This window comes from Durio zibethinus, chromosome 21 (assembly GCF_047325235.1).
Source record: "Durio zibethinus cultivar Kanyao isolate XHJ-2024 chromosome 21, ASM4732523v1, whole genome shotgun sequence".
In the NCBI taxonomy this organism is placed as follows: Eukaryota; Viridiplantae; Streptophyta; class Magnoliopsida; order Malvales; family Malvaceae; genus Durio; species Durio zibethinus.
This window is the reverse complement of record NC_143182.1, coordinates 8,667,799-8,687,236: the sequence shown is the minus strand read 5'-3', so window position 1 is coordinate 8,687,236 and position 19,438 is coordinate 8,667,799. Positions and strand designations below refer to the sequence as shown.

The 19,438-nt window shown below is 32.3% G+C and overlaps 3 protein-coding genes and 1 pseudogene across 4 annotated transcripts; all 4 read right to left on the bottom strand.

Annotated features, from left to right (window-relative positions):
* Positions 1-287: 287 nt before the first annotated feature.
* LOC111305425 (uncharacterized) lies at positions 288-3,589 on the bottom strand (annotated as a pseudogene). The gene is made up of 11 exons (XR_016331056.1): positions 3,430-3,589; positions 3,262-3,357; positions 3,006-3,082; positions 2,309-2,388; positions 2,041-2,101; positions 1,882-1,949; positions 1,679-1,760; positions 1,475-1,555; positions 1,297-1,374; positions 690-804; positions 288-588 (listed from the first exon to the last, which is right to left on the bottom strand). The product of XR_016331056.1 is annotated as an uncharacterized LOC111305425 (transcript).
* A 2,348-nt stretch (positions 3,590-5,937) lies between these two features.
* LOC111305420 (uncharacterized) lies at positions 5,938-11,098 on the bottom strand. The gene is made up of 5 exons (XM_022902955.2): positions 10,739-11,098; positions 8,424-9,683; positions 7,505-7,654; positions 7,238-7,418; positions 5,938-6,296 (listed from the first exon to the last, which is right to left on the bottom strand). Exons 1-5 carry the CDS (start codon positions 10,988-10,990, stop codon positions 6,115-6,117), a joined length of 2,025 nt encoding a protein of 674 aa, XP_022758690.1. The 5' UTR covers positions 10,991-11,098; the 3' UTR covers positions 5,938-6,114.
* Positions 11,099-11,790: 692 nt separating this feature from the next.
* On the bottom strand, positions 11,791-13,786 carry LOC111305422 (xyloglucan endotransglucosylase/hydrolase protein 2-like). Its single transcript, XM_022902961.2, has 4 exons — positions 13,582-13,786; positions 12,931-13,031; positions 12,656-12,849; positions 11,791-12,298 (listed from the first exon to the last, which is right to left on the bottom strand). Exons 1-4 carry the CDS (start codon positions 13,775-13,777, stop codon positions 11,905-11,907), a joined length of 885 nt encoding a protein of 294 aa, XP_022758696.2. The 5' UTR covers positions 13,778-13,786; the 3' UTR covers positions 11,791-11,904.
* A 1,379-nt stretch (positions 13,787-15,165) lies between these two features.
* LOC111305423 (putative xyloglucan endotransglucosylase/hydrolase protein 1) lies at positions 15,166-16,963 on the bottom strand. The gene is made up of 5 exons (XM_022902962.2): positions 16,806-16,963; positions 16,519-16,673; positions 16,257-16,357; positions 15,947-16,146; positions 15,166-15,769 (listed from the first exon to the last, which is right to left on the bottom strand). The coding sequence occupies exons 1-5, from the start codon at positions 16,874-16,876 to the stop codon at positions 15,388-15,390; spliced, it is 909 nt and encodes a 302-aa protein (XP_022758697.2). The 5' UTR covers positions 16,877-16,963; the 3' UTR covers positions 15,166-15,387.
* Between the last annotated feature and the right edge of the window lie 2,475 nt (positions 16,964-19,438).

Below are 19,438 nucleotides of genomic sequence, written 5' to 3'. Positions count from 1 at the left end.
GCTAGTTGAGTTTCGGTGTTAGAAGGATGTAACATTAGTGAATATAATTTTACAGTCCACTTTTGTGGTCGAGAAGGTCCTGATAGGCAAGCCTTTTTAACTTTCTTCGTCACTGTTATTTGTTCTGTTTTCCAGAAGTTCCTCTCATGATTCCTTATTTGCTGAAATTTTAACTTTCTCGACGTGAAAAGATAAAGAAAATACATCAAACACTTACTTCCAAACTCTAAAGATTGTGCAGAGCAATTGCTTTGTGCAACATTAGTAAACACTGAGACACATGAAAGTTACTAGAAGTTTTGCTATACATTCCAATCTTTTATTCATTTATGGTCACCCTCTCAGCATTCACACTCAACTAATGTCCATTAAACCTGATATTACAACGCTAGTCTTCTATTATCTGTTCAAGAAGACCAAAGAAGGGATTTGTAATTGCAGATTTTAACAGAGAACCAGCTGAGTTAAGCAATTCTATATCAACATTGTCACGAGGAAAAACCAAGAAGTCGTTCCCTTCACTTCTCTCAAACCCACAAAGCTCAAGAAACTCAATCCCTCCTTTCAGGCTTCCAACCCTTTCCTGATCAGAAGAAAAGTGCATCATCATCAAAAAAATACTGATACATACATAGAGAAGGTCTCCGCACACTTCAATCAGATAATGACACCAATTAAAAAGGCACCTTACCTGGAATTACTAAGTCGAATCTTCCTGAACTTTTCCTCATCCGGACTCCTTGCAACATTTCCGACATAAATCAACAGGGTTTGGAATGCCCTTTTAACTCTGGCATTATCACCCTGGAATAAAATTAACCAGAGAATCATGTTGATTAAAGTAAAATTTACTAGACAGAGTACATAAAACGGACAATGTTGTTTAAGCCTGCAAAATATAAAAATGGAAGTAGGAATTCTATCAGACTCTTGGGGGGGGGGGGGGGGGGGGGGATTGTAGAGCTTAAAATATGTGTACCTGCAATTAGTATGGATATTTTCAAGATTAAAGTTCTGTGAGTTAATAAGAAAATGGATTTAAAATTGCTTTCAAACCAAGCAGTGACACTAGTTAAGCAGGTGTGGATAAAGACAATTCACCTCATTAAAGGTTTCTAAAAATTCTAGTTGCATCAGTGTTGTCTAGAAGGATTATCCGTAATTTACTAAATTCAATGACATAATCTGGTTTCCAGATTTACATTTTCATACACATGAAGACAATTCTAACATATATAGGCTATTAGTTGTTCTGTTCAATTAGCTATGAAAACAATGAGTTAAGAAATTGCTTACCCTGTAAGTGCGCTTCAGAGACCTTAGACATTCTCTCATGCGGTCAGCCTTTTTAACAGACTCGACAGGCAAGGAATTCTGCAACTTTAACAGGATCAAGCCCAATAAGATCTCTTATATTCTCCATAAAATACAGTTTCCTTGTGTTTTGAGATACTATTTGAAAGATATATATAACCTTTTTTTCTTGTATAATAGGTCCAGATGGTTTCACAGCTCAGCTTTCAAGTGGCAATCCAAGTGCTCGTTTTCTTTCTAACTGTGAAGTTATAAGAACTGTTAGAATCACATGCAGTTTCAAGAACATAATGAGATTCAAAATAACATAGTAAGAATTTATGTACCCCTTTTTGGTCAGAAAATAGTAAGAATTAGAAAAGACCTTATCCACTTCTAACTGCTGAAGCACTTTTTCCCTTACCCTTTTCTCTTCCTCCTTCTCTGCTTTTCGCAAGGCTAAAAGGCTGATAAATATGCATCGAGAAATTGATAAGGAATGGTGTCATTGCTTTAAGAAAGTAGAGGAGATATAAGGCACAAAATTTCTGCATAGAAAGATCATATGTATGGAGTATTAAAACAAACCGTTGTCGTTCATTTTCCTCTGCAATTCTCTTTGCTTCAAGCAGTTCTTTACCTGCCCGAATTCTTTCCTGCAAAAGGTGTAGAAGGTAGGTTATACTAACTAAAATGCCTTAGATGCAAACAGTGGTAAAACCAACAAAATCAATGATTAAACAACACCTTCTCCCTTTCACTTTCACTTTTCTTTTCTTCTTCTTCTTTCTTTTTGCGAACTCAGTCCCTAAGAGTGAGCAGCTTAATGAGCATGAAAAGGAACAGGTTGAAAAGGGTAGTATGAGTCTTAACAAAGTCAAAATCAAGATAGAATAAAGCATCAAAACATAAAGGGGTAGTTATAGATGCTGAGGGAAGACAATCAAATAGGAAAGCTTAACAGTCATGAAAGGGTGTAAGAGCTTTCTTCACGAAGGGATTGTTGAAGTCAAACCTTAGTTCCTGTTCTTTAATTTGTATTGCTTCTGTGATATCAGATGGCTGAGGGGACTCGATATCCATGTTTAGAGCCACCTGGATTTAATTGAACAAAGAGAAGAAATTCTTGTGAGAAGAAATTCTTGTGACAAAGGATTCAAAATAAAAACTGAAGATTTTCAAGCCCTTCCATGCAAAATATATCGATATATGAACCAAATCGGATACTTCTTTCATGAAATGTAGCAATGAGACCTATGAAATTGAAGCTAAAAGATACTAGTAAAAATTTCAAGAATATATCTGGAACCTAGAACCTAGTAACATGGCAAGGAGAAACTAGAGAAAAGAAAAATAAACTAAATAGCTGATTATGGTGTGGGAAGAGAGGCTGGTTTGGATGGGAACCATACATCTTTGCCTAATGCATACACTACAAAGCAACAAATTGTTTTTAACAATTTTTAAAACTTTCAAAGAGAGTCGGTTTCATCCTTCAATAGGCTAAACTTTTTCTCAGCTTGCTCTGAGTCATGATTTATGTAAATGAACATTCCTATGTTACTTTTTTAAAAAAGGCGTAAAACAACTGCATTTTATAAGATTAAGATTGAAAACCTAAAACCAAGTACTCATCTAATGGGATGTGTTACCTATGAAAAGTCCAATAAAATGGTACGAAGGAAACACTATCAAGAAGGTGAAAACCCTACCAAGGGCATCTGGTCAATTTCTGCATCGTTCTCATGATCAATGAGCCAATTTACAGCAGCCTTAATGGTAGTATTACCTGCGCAGTTCAGAAAGATTCATGTTAATAAAATATACATATAGGTTCACAATAGCTCTAGAAGAAGACATCAGACAAACTATATCCTTAACCTTGAAAATAAATTACATGGGAAAGTAAAGCACATATTTTTTGAATAAATATTGTAAATGCATCACATTTTGCATTCAAAAGCTCACCTGAATAATGAAGTGCCCGAACTGCTCGGTCCCGTGGGAATCCCAATGGTTCAAGTTCTTCAAGCGATTTCATTTTTACTACCATAACAGGAATTTCTATTGTATAATGAAAAGAGTAGTAAATGATAAATTCCAAAAATTAAATTAAACTGCATGAATGAAACATACCTTGTTGGGGCTGCATCGAAGACAAGATCCAAGAAAGGTTAGGATCGTGATATGAAGGGAAAAATGACAAGAAATGGGGTTTATATGAAAAAAGGGATTCTTGGAAGAAAACCCAACAATTTAACCGTTGAAAAGTGCAGAAATTGGTTTGTGAATGAGGATTCTATAAGTATTCCAAGCATTGGAAAGCCATGGCAATTTCGGGTTTGGATCATTCCCTTTGCTTCTTGCCTTTTTCTTTGGCAATAATTTGATTCCCTCTCTTTATATATCTTTGGGTCGCCCTCGGTATTAGCTCACACGCAAAGAACCTTCGTTCCAAGCACCTACAAATGTTACGGCCGAAACTTTAACCTCCAAACTAATGTAATTTTAAGATCTGAACATGTATTTATTTGATATTTTAAATTAATTTATTTGCTATGATTTATATTTTTATAAGATATTGTCTAAAAAAGTTAAAAAAATTCATATCCGACGAGAATCCTGTCTGACCCGACCTTTTAGGGTCGGTTTTTTTTTTTTGAAAATCGGGTATCGTGTAGGGTCGGGTCGGGTGGCATGAAGAAAAAGTCGGGGTCGAATTTTAGGCAAACCCGACCCTACCCGACCCGATATATATAAAAATAATTTTTTAATTATTTTTAAAATTATATATATATATTTATATAATGATATTTTTAAATATTTATATTTAAAAAATAATATTTTATTAATTTTGGGTCAGGTTAGATACGATTTATATAATATCGGGTTGAGTTCGAGTTCGGGTATGAAAAAAAAAAAAAAATTTCGGGTAAGATCGAGTTCGGGGTGAGCAAAATCCGCCTCGAATCCGACCTGATGCCAATCCTAATATTATCCATTTTGACTTATCTAACCTCACAATTTTATCTTAAAAAAAAAAAAATATAAACCCTTATATCTCAAAACCAATTCAAATACTCAATCCATTTGAGATTTCTAATTTCACTTTAGAATTGTGACATCCTCTTTCACTTTAATGAGGGTTCATCGTCCTCGGTGGTACATCGTTAGTACTATCAGAATTGATTTTGATATCACTTGTCACAAGTATATCGTTTAGTATAATAAAATCATCATTTAACTCCTTCTTAGAAAAAATTATTGCGTACCGAAAGATTCTTGAACGAATTGCATAATCTGTTGCCCTGTGTTCCTCGCCTTCTCTATGGTGTTGTTCGAAAATGTCGAGTAGTTTGTATGACCATCGAGGAATTTCTTTACTTATTTCTTTTATTTCATTAGATTTTTTTATAATTGTTTGATTGTCGGGATTAGTTATAACTATATTGAATAAAAATTTCAAAATTTTGACTCAATCATCAGAATCGATATTTTCCTGTTCATCTTCTGTTTCTGTCAATAAAGAAAATTCTTTTTCTGTTGATAATGATTTGAATGTATCTATTATTCATCTTATGTTTCTGTTAATAAAAAAAGTTATTTTTCTGTTGATAATGATTTGAATGTATATATTATCTGTTCAAATTCGTAATATCTCAAAATCAATTTTAATACTCAATCTATTTGAGATTTCTGACTTCATTTCAGAACTGTGACATCTTCTTTCACTCTAATGAGGATTCATCGTCCTTGATGGTACATTGTTAGTACTCTCAAAATTAATTCTGATATCACTTGTCACAAGTCGAAACTCAACCTCTAGACTCGTCCGACTCTAAGACTTGAATATGCACACATTCAATATTTTAAATCAATTTACTTGTCACAATTCATACTTTTGTAAAATATTATCCGCTTTAATCTATTTGATTTTATAATTTTATTTCATAAAAAATATTTCATAACTTATTTTTATATCTCAAGATTAATTTTAATACTTAACCGATGTGAGATTTTTGATTTCATGTGAGGACTGTGACACAAACATACCCGCAATAGTTTGAGACCTCTATTTTTAATCCCTTCGTTTTTCATGATCCATGTGTAAGGCAAGTAAACTGGGCCATGTCACAGCCTTAAGTGGTTAAGCTCCAGAAGTCGGCGGAAGTTAGAAGCAAACTAGCGTAAGATTATCAAATACAAAATGAAAAAGAAAAAATCTGTACCCATGCAACAAAGCTTCTAGAGCTAAAGGAAGAAACGCTAAAAAGAGAGATTGAAATGGATGTCTGGTGATAGCAGAGACAAGCCAAGATCAATCAAGCTTTTCTGTCCTTCGGTATCGAAGTTAGTTCGATTCGTGGCATGGGATGGCCAGAAACAGGACCTTGGTTCGATACTCGAGCATTCGGGCTAGACCCACAACGGTTGAGCTTAATGGCCACTTTATGAATGATGAGAAAAGAAATTATTAGGGGTTAAACTTCAGCAATGTGAGGAACAGCCTCAAGAAATAACCATAGCAGACATGCTAAAAATGACAATTGATCAATTTTCCTTTTCGTACCAGTATATCTTTATACAAGCCTTTAAACCAAAGGAGCTCGAAATTCAATGACCTTATGCAGATGAGAATAGATATGTGAAACAAAGGTTAGTCAAATTTCAAAAAGTAAAAGAATATTATGAGTAGCTCAAAATGATACAAAATTGAGTCACATAGGATTTTGGAAGAACATGATCTTTTCACAAATTCTGAGGTTCAGTATTCTGTCGTTCTGCTCATATTGTGTACTGAAAAACTCTATATTTTTAACTTCATGAAAAAAAGTATTGCCAACCTACAGCAAGTCCAGCTACCAGTATGACTTTGAATACTAATTTAGCGTTAATGAAGGATGATGAAGCTGGGGGTGAAGAAGGAGGTTCCCATTGTCTACCTCTAAGCTTGGCAGACAACTTCGATAGCAGCAGAGATAGCCGACCAGTTTTCTTGGCAGCTGCAAGCAGAACAATAAAAGGTAAATATCAGTTTGAGGGAAGATGAGATAGTTAAATCATCAAAAGCTGCAATCAAAACATGAGCACTGGTTTGCCAGACCATATATAATGTAATTAAATAACCAAACCACATAAATTTTGGTTTCTGGTGGCTGCTCCTGATCTTCCTTTACCTTTCCAACCAATATTTACCTTTCCAACCAATATTCTTTAGAAATGACAGGGAGAGGAAAATTAATGAAGATGGACGTTTAGAAGATATCAGACCTCAACTGCCTATTTCATCTTAAAGCAAATCAAGAGCATACAAAGTAAAGCTGAACTCAGCTGCAAAAATTAAAAATTGTGGTTTTCTACTTTTACTTCAGATTTTTAATAAAGTCCAATCTTTGTACACTACCAAGTATGCAATCCTTAAAGACCTTTTATTGATGTTCTGAGGAACTACAAATTATGTAATAAACCTGCATTCTCCCAACAAATATGAAAGCCTGTTAAAGAAAAATCAAAACAAAGAAGAGAGAGAGAGAGAGAGAGAGAGAGAGAGAGAGAGAATATCCCTATTGCCAACCAGAAAGATAGAGAGAGATCCCAGATCAGAACAAGAAACTAGAAGCTAGTACTATTAAAAGGACCAAATATTCAAGATCGATTAGCTACAAGTGAAGTATAACACCTTTCATTTCAGGTTCACCTCCAAACCTGCTCATCTGACCATGAGGTTAAGTACTTAGATATACTGATAGACATGGCTGTTACTAGATGTTACCAAAGTTTGCATTGAACTTGACAAATTGGACTTGTGTGGTATTGACTAACTACACAAAAAGGGCTATTGCCATGATAATATAAGAGATTAATGTTACGATTTAAAACCATAATTAAAAAAACCACATTCTCAAGAGAACTGATAATGACCTATTTCATGAAATAAATTTACCTTTTTCTTTAAGAAATCTCTCCTCCTCAGCAACACGCCTTCGGAGTACATTAAGCAACGATCCAAAATACAATGCAAACACTGTACACGTGATTGTGATAACATTGTAAGGCATGCTAAAATCAGGAGTTGTCAAAGGTACCAGTAATGCTTCTGTGTAAGACATTACAGGACTCTTTTCCTGCATGACAAATCAAGTCAATATCAAATGAGAAGAAGAATACAAATTGATCATGTTTAGAACTAGAAATATCAAGAGGTTAATACCTGAAACTTTGACAACAAGGGTGACTTGTTCACAGAGTCATCTTTGAGAAAAATCATGCTTGCATGGAAGTTGGGAAAGCTTATAATAGCTGATGGTATGTCAAATCCTTGATTAGCATCAGGGGGGTATTCATCAATATGTAAAAAACCCTATTCAGACATATCAAAATAGAGGATCAACTAATCAACAATACCCCAAGAAGCAGAAATCATACTAAAGTCATCATTCATCAAGCAAGAAGCATGCTATTTTTGTTTCAGTTCAAAATAATTAATTTCATCAAAACAGATAGTCATTATCCAAAAGCAGAGAATGTCTTAGATTGATAGTGGTATATCAGGATAGCAGCTACTTTTCCATTTTATAATGAAGCAGCAGTTTCTGCAATATTTATCCTTTTTTTTCATAGGCAAAGATTATATAATTTGAAGGTATCGGTGGGATTCATCCTATGCATCCAGCTCAAGGACTAAACAGTGGGTTGAGAATCTATAGATTGGGATAGGTAGAAGTTTCAGGATTGCCTGTATCAAATGGAATTAGTTAATTGGTTTTTGTTCAAACTTCCAAACATTTATGGACAAAGTCTGAATTCAGATACACTGACTGTCAGTATTAGGTATACTCAGGGTATTCAATTTGCTATCTTATATGGCTACTTTATCAGATGTAGCTTTTACACAAACAGATTTTCTGTCTTAAGCAAAAAAATTGGACTACAACGCAGCAGCAGAACTCACCAATACTTAGTGCTGATATTACTTAGCCTAACATCTTACCTTTACAGACCACAGTAGAAGTTTTAACAAATCCTTAATAACAAATTCACTTCTCATGTAAAACAAATAACTTGTGTTGATTGAATAGAATTTATAAAACTATCAACTAATAGCTAAATAGACATAATGAAAAGCATACCTTATCAAACTCTATGGTTAAAGCAGCTGAGTTCACTTTGCAAGGAAGTTTCAGAACCATCTCCATCACGCCAGGAGACACTTTGTCTTTGGAAGGTGAAACATGTATCTTCTCAATAATATCTGAAATAGCCTTAGGTTGTTGATTAACAAACACTTGCAGAGAATGGAAATAGACCTTGACATACCAAGGCACAACTTGAAAAACATTGACTTGCAAGTCACACCTTTCATCATCAGCATTAGCACCCATGAATCCCTCACTCAATTGTGTAGATTTTAAGGAAATGGCAATGGCACCCCTCTCATTCCCACTTCCCATCAAAAACCTACTAGCATGTAACGGTGCTTGTTGACTCAACCAAACTACAGGAATCTTCCAAGTAAGGCTCAAATCAAATGGCTCAGATTCACTGTATTTCTCAACTTGGAACTTGTACAGAACAGATGAGCCCTTGCTATGCAAACTGTTTTCTTCTATAAATATCCTGTCTGGATCAGCAGACAACTCAAAGCTGGGCTTAGTCCAAAAATTCTGTGAGGTAAAACCATTTTCTGCAGACTTTTCATTTTCTTTATGTAGATGCTCTAGTTCGGCAACTAAGCCCCTGTCAAGCAGAAGATACACATTACTAGACTTGGCAAGAACACATGTTCCACTAACTTGTTTCCCAAAAATTGAAGTAAGAGACCAGCTTGGTTGAATATGTCTTTCACTAGCATAGGCCATACCGGCCCTTTGACTATTAGGCTGGAGTACAACTGTAAGTGTCTGTTCTAATATGATGCCCGAAACCATCCCCTCTGAACCAGATCCAGTTGAGGTCAAATGCAACCGCTGAGAATGATAAAATCCTCGGTAAATTGATGGCCTATCCAGTAACACAGCAATCCCAGCTTTGTCCCGACAAGGAAGCAACTTCAGCCATGGAGTTAAATTCTCTGTGCAAACAGCTTCACGGGGCAATGTACCATACCTCAGATTGCCTGAAGCGGGTGGAAAACTCCATTCTGGGGCAGAATAAGTTGTAGTAGACTCTAGGAAGTTGATTGAGGCACAAAAAAGACCTGAGAGAGTGTGTGTTAAATTCTGCCAGGAAGCATCAATCTGATGTTGTGGGACATCAAAGACAGCCCATAACTCAACTCCAGGGGGCTTTGCATTGCTGCTTGGTATGGGATCAAATCCACCCCAGCTTTCATAGTTCCAGCGACCTTGTGTGAAAGACAGCTCCATTTCCTTAACTCGAAATTTCTGAACCTGTTCAAATATATTCATCGTCATGCACTGTTTTCAAATACTGCAAAGACTTACCTTAATTGTTAATTTTTTTTGGGTACAAGGGAGGGCCAGTGTCCCTATATAAAAACAACTAGAGTAATTGTTAATCTTTTAATACCTACAACAAAGCTACTTATCTTTGTTGTTAATTTCTTAAAATCTACAAAAGGAAGTTTATCAAGACTCTTATCTTTACCTTACACAAAGAGAGATAGACAAATTAATGCAAGACATACACAATTCGTGCGTAATATTTTTCAGGTAAACTTCTAGCCAATTTAGTACTTCATGTCAGCCATAACATTGCTGAAAAGGTTGGATGAGTTCATAAGAACATTTCATTCTCATGTATATTTATGAATGCAGAAAATAATGAATTAATCATAACTTGATTAGGAAAATGCAGATATAGGCTGAATGATATTTTTTAAGTATATAAGCTAATAGAAGGCTTTAAAAAAAGGAGAGAACCAGTATGACCTACCTTAATTGACTCAGGCCAAACTGAGTGCTCCAAAGATAATAATGATAAGATTTAACCTCAAATATAATGCATCGATCTTTCATCATGAAACAAAAGCTAATAAATCGAAATTTTAAATCCCGATTATTTGGTAACTTGATGCAGTCTACTAACTACTTAAATTGACTCAACCTGAGTTGACAACTCCAGTCCATAGCCCTTACTCCTTACTTAACCTGATCCTTAAGCCTAAAAAATCAACATACAGACAAAAGCAGACCAAAAGCAAGTAAACCCAAAATCCTCTTTACACCACGCAATGATTAAATATTTTGCTTATAAATGTATGAAGAGTAAAGGAAAGATTTCAAGTCTTGGGTTTTTCTACCACCTTTCTAAGTTACCAATAGATTCAGAAACTGAAGAAAGCCACTTGGACTTGGCTAAGCTAACTTTTCTCTAACTCCATTTAAACAAAACCAACATGAAAGAACATAAATACCCAAAAAAAAAAACCCAAGATAACTCGGTGACCCAAAAGAAAAAATAAAATAAAATAATAAAAAAGTACCAATTGAGAAATGGCTTTAGGAAATATGTGGTGGTGACGGCCATTAGATGTGGAAGGAGGGGCAGAGCTTTGAAAATGGAAATGGGCCAATACTTTGCGATCTGGCAACGGCTTCAATAGTAGTTCCTCATTGAATTCTTCTTCTTGTTTCTGGCCTTCCTCATTGACCGATCCAAAAGCAATCCAATATTGCATGAATTGATGAGTTAGTACAAGAAGTAGCACAAAAAATGGTCTTTGAAGAAGGGCCATTACTGGGTTTTCTTAGCAAACTGAAACTATGCTGCTTTATATACGAAATCCGCCATGTGAGCTACCGGTCCCCAGAACTTTCAATAAAATACCTGATCAGTGAAGACTTTTTTCATTTTAATTATTCTCTTTTCTTCGGCCAATCACAGATGCAGATCTTGGATTGTGGATTGGGCTTTGTAAGCCCATTCGATTTTAGGATAATAAAAACATATTGGCCGGTGAAATTTTATTTTTCTTTTTATAAACGACAATAAAAATTTATAAATATAAAAATTTAAATCTCAAATATATTATATAATTATATGAATTAATGTAATTAAATTTATATGCCTGAAATTTTAAATTTTATCATTTTATTATATTGCCTTAATTTTTATTATTGCTTGATAATTGCAATGAATTTCTTATCATTTCTCTTCATCAATATGTCTAATTTTATTTTATGGAAAAAATATAATAAAAGAGAATAAGCAATCAAATCAAAACCAAAATTAAGTATTTTGTGTTAATTTATTGGAACTTGATCATTTCAAGCGTGAGTGTTAGAAGAGAGAAATGGTCACCTTATGCTGTTACTAACTATTCTAGTTCCTAATTCATGGAAGATAATGTAATAAAAATCTACTTCCTAACTCATGGGTAAATATGCATTATTAAATACATATATAAATCAAAAGAGGTAAATACATTATTAAAAAATTATAAATATTATAATTTGAATGTTATTTCAAATCAACTAAATTACACCTTAGATTTTATATTACTTGATTTTTAAATAACTCATCACTCAAAAAGTATTAAAAAGTAACTATAATAATTTTATAAAGTGGAACAATTTAACATTTTCTTTTATTACATCAGCTGCATTATTATTTAATATAGCAACTTAAATTAACCCATGATCATGAACTCTATTGATGAAGGCACTCCGGAGGAGGAACAGGGTATCTAGGCCTATCCGAACAATAGTCATAGTTCATGTATTCCTTTCTTACATTTTGCAGTTCTCCTTGTTGCTTGGAATCTAACTTCCTATATTTCTCTGAATTCCACCAATAATTGGGAGAAAAACACTGTTGAATATTGCTTGAGTTCTGAATTATTGAGCAACCACTTATATCAAATCCTTGGAAATGGGCTTTGAAGGGTGCCATGCTCCAATTAGTCTTTGTTCGGCCTCCATCGGTTGCCCAGCTATCTCCATCCCACAAGCTTGCTTCTATTTTCATCGGCTTTGACGGGTACACAACTCCAATATCTTCATTGTTCTTGAACACCCTGATCGGGATGTCGTCCACATAGAATCTGTAAACACAGGAATCCATATGCATAAATATACCTATACATATAGTTATATATATAGTGTCCGCAATTCAGTGCAATGAGAAGAGATTCTTGTCATATTTAACTAAAAGATACATATGCTTTAAATATGATCATACAGTAAGTGATAAGCATAATTTGACGATAAATAAAATTTATAGATGTTCAAAGTTGAATATTAAATTTATTAGATTTTATTTTTTTAAAATAAGTACATGAATTAATTGAGTTAAATTTTGAATTCAAAAAGATATATTTTTGCAGAATTATTGGTGCGAAAATAATCATAGTAATTAAGGCATGCAATGCAGAAAAAGGGGAAGGGGAGATTATTCGTACATAATTTGGTGTTGGTTCCAAAGAATTTGGTAATTGTGGAAATCTGCAGTAGGATCAAACCAGAGAAGAAACCTTTGCTCTCTATTCCCAACACCATCTGCGAACACATTGGTTTGCAAGCTAATCGGCTTGCCTTCTCTATTACCTAAGAACTCAAAATCCAGCTCGTCATGCCTCTTGCCTTTTGATGTCAGCTGTTAATTTTCATTACAAATAATCAATAAGAATATTGGTAAATTCAAGAGGAAATTAAACAGAAATGAAAGATATTTTACGTAAAAAGCAGTAACAACTCCAGCAGAATCCTTATTGGGTAGCTTTATCCTCAAATGAAAAAATCCACTACCATAACTCAGCTTCGACTCAAACCCAGCTCCTGTAATTGATTGTTTATAATTTCTTCAATAAACGATAGTGATAAAAAAAAAAATGAAGAAGTTAAATATAGTAAGAATATCACAAAGTTTTATTTGGTAATTGGTTTTTTTTTTTTATAATTCCACCACATTTTAAAACACCTCAATATTCCACACGTCAAGATAGAACGGTGGATTAAATCAATCCTTTATAAGTGATACCAACGATATTATCTATTAATATAGTATTATATTCTTATTTTTAATGATTAGGGTTTAAATTTATTTATATATTAATTTAAAGTTATTAAAAATTGAATTTTGATTATTAAAATTAAAAATTCAATATTCTACAAACGTATCATATAAATATTATATTGACGTTTAAGATTTCTAAGAAAAATAAAAGATTCTCTAAGATGGTATAAACCATGTAACAAAATTTTCAACTAAGTCAAAATAAAACATAAATGCCTGTTTTTCTTTTTTTTTTTTTTAAAAAAAAGGCATGCATAATGTTATGTATATTTATAGCTATTAAAGCGAGTGTTAGAAGAGAAAGAAGATAACCGGAAGAGATATCCATTGAGAGCTGAATTTCACTTCCTTGATTTAAAGACAAAACATGATCACTTCCCCATGTAATTTCATAGTTTTCATCAAATCTAACAATATCAGTAGTGTTTGCAAACAGGCTGCAGCAGCCAAGAAGGAAAAATATTGATGAAAGTAAACATAGCTGCAAGGAAAAATATTGCATTTCCATATCTTTAGTAACGACTGCATTATCATTTAGTGAGTTTATATAGGGATCGATGTTTTGATCTGCCAGCTTCCCAACTAAGATCTATCCATGAAAAAAGCCAAAAAAGAAAAGAAAAGTATAAGGTATCACCATTTGATCCAACTTCCTTACACGCTATTGACTTCTTCATTGTTATCCGCATACAACAAACCTCTTACACGTATTCTATCTAGCACTGCTTTGAACAATTGGAAGCAACTTCAAACTACAAATGATTGTGGAGGACTAACACATTAATCTGTTTCTTTTTCCTTAACTTGAAGAATTAACAACCCCCAAGTTTGAAGTCACAAAGTTCAAAAGATCCTAAAGAGGTATGGTAATTAAGTGAGTTTGGATTGAATCATTTTGATTTGTTTTTAAGTTTAAATCATCTCAATTTTAAGTTACTTTGAATTTAAACTTGAGAGTTATTTTAAAATTGAGTTAAATAGATTTATATCGATGATTTTTTTAATCAAATTAAATTAGGTTGGATTTTAAATTTAATGAATTAAATCAGTTTTTCAAAGTTTGAATCAAGTTTACCGATTATTTACTTTAGGAATAAAAGTTGAGTATATAAAAAAAACATTTTGATTTTTGGTGCATATAAACCTATTTTATCACTCTTGAAACAAACAAACGCAATAAATTGTATTTGTATGAGTCTAATTAATCCAGACGTCAGAAACAATCTCGAGATTAATTTGGCTTTAAATTAAAAAAACAACCAAGAAAGTTGAATTCTTCACGAATGGTAAATGTATGACTAAACACAAATAAATCGATTTCCATGTGCTATGACGATGGCATCAAATTAAAGCCAACCGAATCAATATAAAATCATTTTGAGGGTGACACGGTTGCGCAAACCAAATCAAATAAGCATTTTATATATAGGAGGAGACTCCTTTTACATTGGAACAGCAAGGCTGAGAGAGAGTACCTAAAGGTTCATCTTTGGAAAATAACAAAAACGGGTTGGGCTTCAGAAGAGAAAGTTGGAAGCGTGGGAAAACAAAGACAAACATGTTGCACAGCAGTGCAAGAAAGAACTTTTCTAACCTCCACATGTTCATGTGCGCTTTTTAGTTTTGGTGCTCTAAGTATTTTTATAAATTTTTTTGAACGAAATATAAAATCTTTTATTGGATAGGCTTTGAATTGATCGTTTACCTCACTTACCAATTTATTGAACGACCCTTTCCTTCTAACAAAGTTCATAAATTGTGGCTTGTCGGATCCAACCATCATGGAGAAGATACCCAACTCCGTGAAAGTGCCTTTATAGCACCGCATTGTGGGCCCAGAAGGATGGGCTTGACGTCATTCTCATTTGTGATTGGAAAAGCAACTTTGGGATTGACTTTGAAATTGAAATACCCAACAAATTTGACATTTGTTTGGTTTATTTATTATTTTGTTTTTTTTTTAAAGGGCATAAACATGATAATTTCCATTTTTGTACAAGGATAAGAATACCAATGTTTATAATTTTTTAATTAAAATATTCTAATTTATTTGCTATCTATATATTGCATATAAAACAATCCAACTAAGCAGAAATTTTTACATATTTATCTCTTCATTTATTTATTACTTCCGCATTCTTTATGGTACCTCCCACTTGGAGAAGTGCAGTAGTCTTGAAACATGTACTTGGTTCTTGCATACTGTAATGCTTTGTGCTGAGCAGGGTCTAGTTCCAAATATTTGTTTCCACTCCACCACAAGTTAGAATTATAGCATTGCGCTTTGGTCGCAGTGTCGTGGAATTGACAACCATCCACGTTGAACCCTTGAAAACTGGCTATAAATGGAGCTTGACTCCAATCAATTTTTCTTCCACCCGATGCCCAACCTTCTCCATTCCATAGGCTTCCTTGAATCACTAATTGTTGTGAAGGATAATTTACTCCGATATTTGTATTGTTCTTGAAAACTCTTATGGGTGTATTATCCACATAAAACCTGAAAAGGCAAGAAAACTAGGGTTAAAGAATCAAATTATTTTTAAGAGACTTAAATTAGAAATGTTAATTTCCATGCATGAACCCTGCACAAAACATAAAACCAAGGACTTCAAAGCAATGTTGTAACTAGTTAAATTAGAATCAAATTAGTTTAAAGAGAATAGTTTTTGCTTACACTATTTGATGCTGATTCCAAAGAATTCCGTAAGTATGAAAATCAGCAGTGGGATCAAACCAAAGATGAATCCTTTGCTCTCGGCCTCCTCTATCATTAGCGAAAACATTTGTTTGCAATGTAAAAGGAGGACCCTTGCTACCCAAAAACTCAAAATCTAGCTCGTCATGGTTTCCTGTGTTTTGTGGATTTGAGGTCAACTGCATACATGCCATCAACCCACCAAAATGTTCATTAAATTATACTTTAACTAATACATGTTAGAGAAGACAGGAATTTTTTTTTAAAGTACAGAAAAAGATATATGTACATAAAAAGTTGTAACAGCTCCAGTAGAATCCTTGTTGGGTGTCTTTATTTTCATTTGGAAAAACCCTGAAGCATACCCGACATTGGACTGGAACCCAGCCCCTGCATTCATATAACCACCATTAGTGATTCTTTGTTTTTTAATTTACATTTTCATATATTAAAAGTTTAGCTACGAGTGATTATATATATGCACGTGTCTTTTTTAAATACGTTTATACATGCATGCAAATGTATAAGTTAGTTGTTTTCATGTATCGAACCTGAAGTATTATCCATTAAAAGATGAATTTCTCTTCCTTGGTTTAGAGAAGTCACATGAGAGTTTCCCCATGTGACGTGATAATTCTTATCAAAACTAACATCACCTGCTCTGATTGCACTTACTATAGCTGCAATGAGAAGACCGAAGAAGAACCTGTCCAATTCCATATTTATTTATTAATTAGGTTGATGACTACTAAAAAAGAAAATCCAACAGTAAAATCATCATGAAATATATATATGTCTGAAACAATAATATGAATAAGAAATTGCAAAAGGAGAAAACCTCTTTTCCATAGCCATATCTTTGTATTTCTTCTTGTAAATAATTGGAAGTTTTAATGAACTTCTTATCATATATTCACTAAAAAAAATAATAAAAGCGATTGTTATAATTTACTTGCATGTTAGTGATCTGATCACAAGTCTCTTATATAGATAGCAATAGTCTTAGATTCATGCATGAAAGGAAAAGAGTAAGTCGATTTGGTTGCCTTCTATAGTTCAATTAATTGGCCATTTCTCTTAAAACAGGGCAGGTTCATTTTAGAAATAGAATATTTTGATTATATTATTTATTTGAATTTATTATATCAATCTCACAATCAAAACCTTATATGCAAGTTTATAGATTACTTGACATTTCTATAAGATAACTAGATAAAAGGGAGACCTACCTACTTTATATGGAAGGTTACAGATTACTTGACATTTCTATAAGATAACTAGATAAAAGAGAAACCTGCCTACTTTATATGGAAGCTTACAGATTACTTGACATTTCTATAAGATAACTATATAAAGGAGAAACCTACCAAACATTTTTTTTACTCGTCATCATGAGTAATTATCAAACTGAATTTTTGAATGCTATAAACCCATCATCTTACTCCAAACAAATCATCATGTCTTTCTATTTTTTATTTTTATTTTTTTCAATTAAATCTTTATTTAATGTCTTTTAATGTCTTACTTGTGAAATTTGTCAACTTCTTTTCGAAAATTTCTAATACAAAAAAAGTCTTTGACGGCAAGTAAATAGGTTAATTCGATAAGAAATGGGGATTAGGACTTGGTTTTGTTGTACCATTCATATTCAATGAATGTAAATTGAATGCAATTCAATTGGATTATTTCCTTATTCAGTGAAGGAATTTTGAAGTTCAACAAATTTATTTGCAAAATATCAAGTGGATAATTAAAAATTTAGAGAGAGTCTTTCATTGTATACCATTATAGGTAAGATGAGCGATCCACTTGTGTTAATATAAGTTTTACATTTTTTTTTTTATTATTATTAGATCAAAGTGGTTGAGATTAAATATTATTTTAATACATAAATTTAATTTTGATATAAAAAAAATGTAAAATTTACACCATTATAACTGTATCCTTACTCTTGTAAGTACTACCATCCATATTATTTATAAATTTAAACTCAAATTATATTTACGATTATTTTTGTTTTTGTTTTGTTTTACATTTATAAAAATGTTAAATATTTTGATAGATTTATCCAATGGTCAAGTTATCCATTCAAGTTTTGAGGGCTCATTCAATATTTTTGAAGGTTTAAACAAAAATATTAAACCCATTAAATAGATTTGTGTAAAACATTAAACTCATTTAAGGATATTAATTTTATCCATATCAGATAGAAAATCCAACTTTTTACCCAATGGGATTAAAATGGGTATTAAATTCTAAGAATGGGATAAATATGATTTTAAATTTTTTATTTGATACAAGGATAGAGACAAGTAATATAGCACATATTTTGTACCCGTTGCCTATATATTTAGTAAATAAATTTATTATTAAATAATATAAAATTTTATTTTAGATTAATTAAAATTAACATATATTTTATTTTAAATATATATTAATATATTTATAAAAAAATTATATGAATATGTAAGATAAAAATTAAAATAAATTAAAAGGTAAAATTTATTTTTTAAAAAAGCTAAGAGTATAAGAATTATTTGCATCAATTAAATATTTTCGTAGGTAAAAATGTGAATAAATTTAAAATTCTCATTGAATATAGATATAAGAATTAATATAATATAAAAATTTGAGAATAAAAAAGAAAAATATTCTACCTGCCCCATATTCTATCCTTTGACGTCTTCGAGTTCTTTTAAAATGTAAATTGAAACTTGAGACTAGCATTCAAAGCCCAAACTTAGTCGATTATAACTCAAATTATAATATACATTATTTTTTATACACTACAACAAAACCAATAATTAAAGGCAAAGAATAAGCTACACATAAATATTAATTTTTAAAATAATGGATTTAAGGCATAAATCATATTTGTCTTTAAATATAATATTATTATGCCTTTAATTTTCATCATTTAGAGGCACATATATTATCTGTCTGCTTTGAAATAAAATCAGGTCATCTGAGCTAATTATCGTTGCCTACTGGTATGTTTGGGTCACGAAATTTTGAGAGGAAAAATATGTGAAATTCATGGATTTTATTTTATTTTATTTTTTGTTGTTTTTGGTTAAGAGGGAAAAACTTAAGTTTACTGATGAAAAAGGTTTAGAAAGAATTTCAAGTTAATGCGTCGTAATTATTATTAAATGTGATGTTCCATATTACATTTATTTTGTTTAAATTAAGTTATATTGTTGATTGCAACTCAGAGTTAGGCTCCAACAATTTTTTGAATTGAATTTTTTTTTAAGTTAAAGTATCAAATTTAGCATTCAGTTATAGTTTACGTTTTATTTCTTATAATCAACTCTCTAACATTATATGTCTTTTCTTTTGATGTAATGATTAAGAGATTTTAAAAAAGACTTATGGACGTAGGTTCTAATTCCGCTGTCTTTCTTTCCTTTATACGGACGTTTGTTCTCCTACTAACAGAAAAAAAAAAAAACTTCTCTAGCATTATAT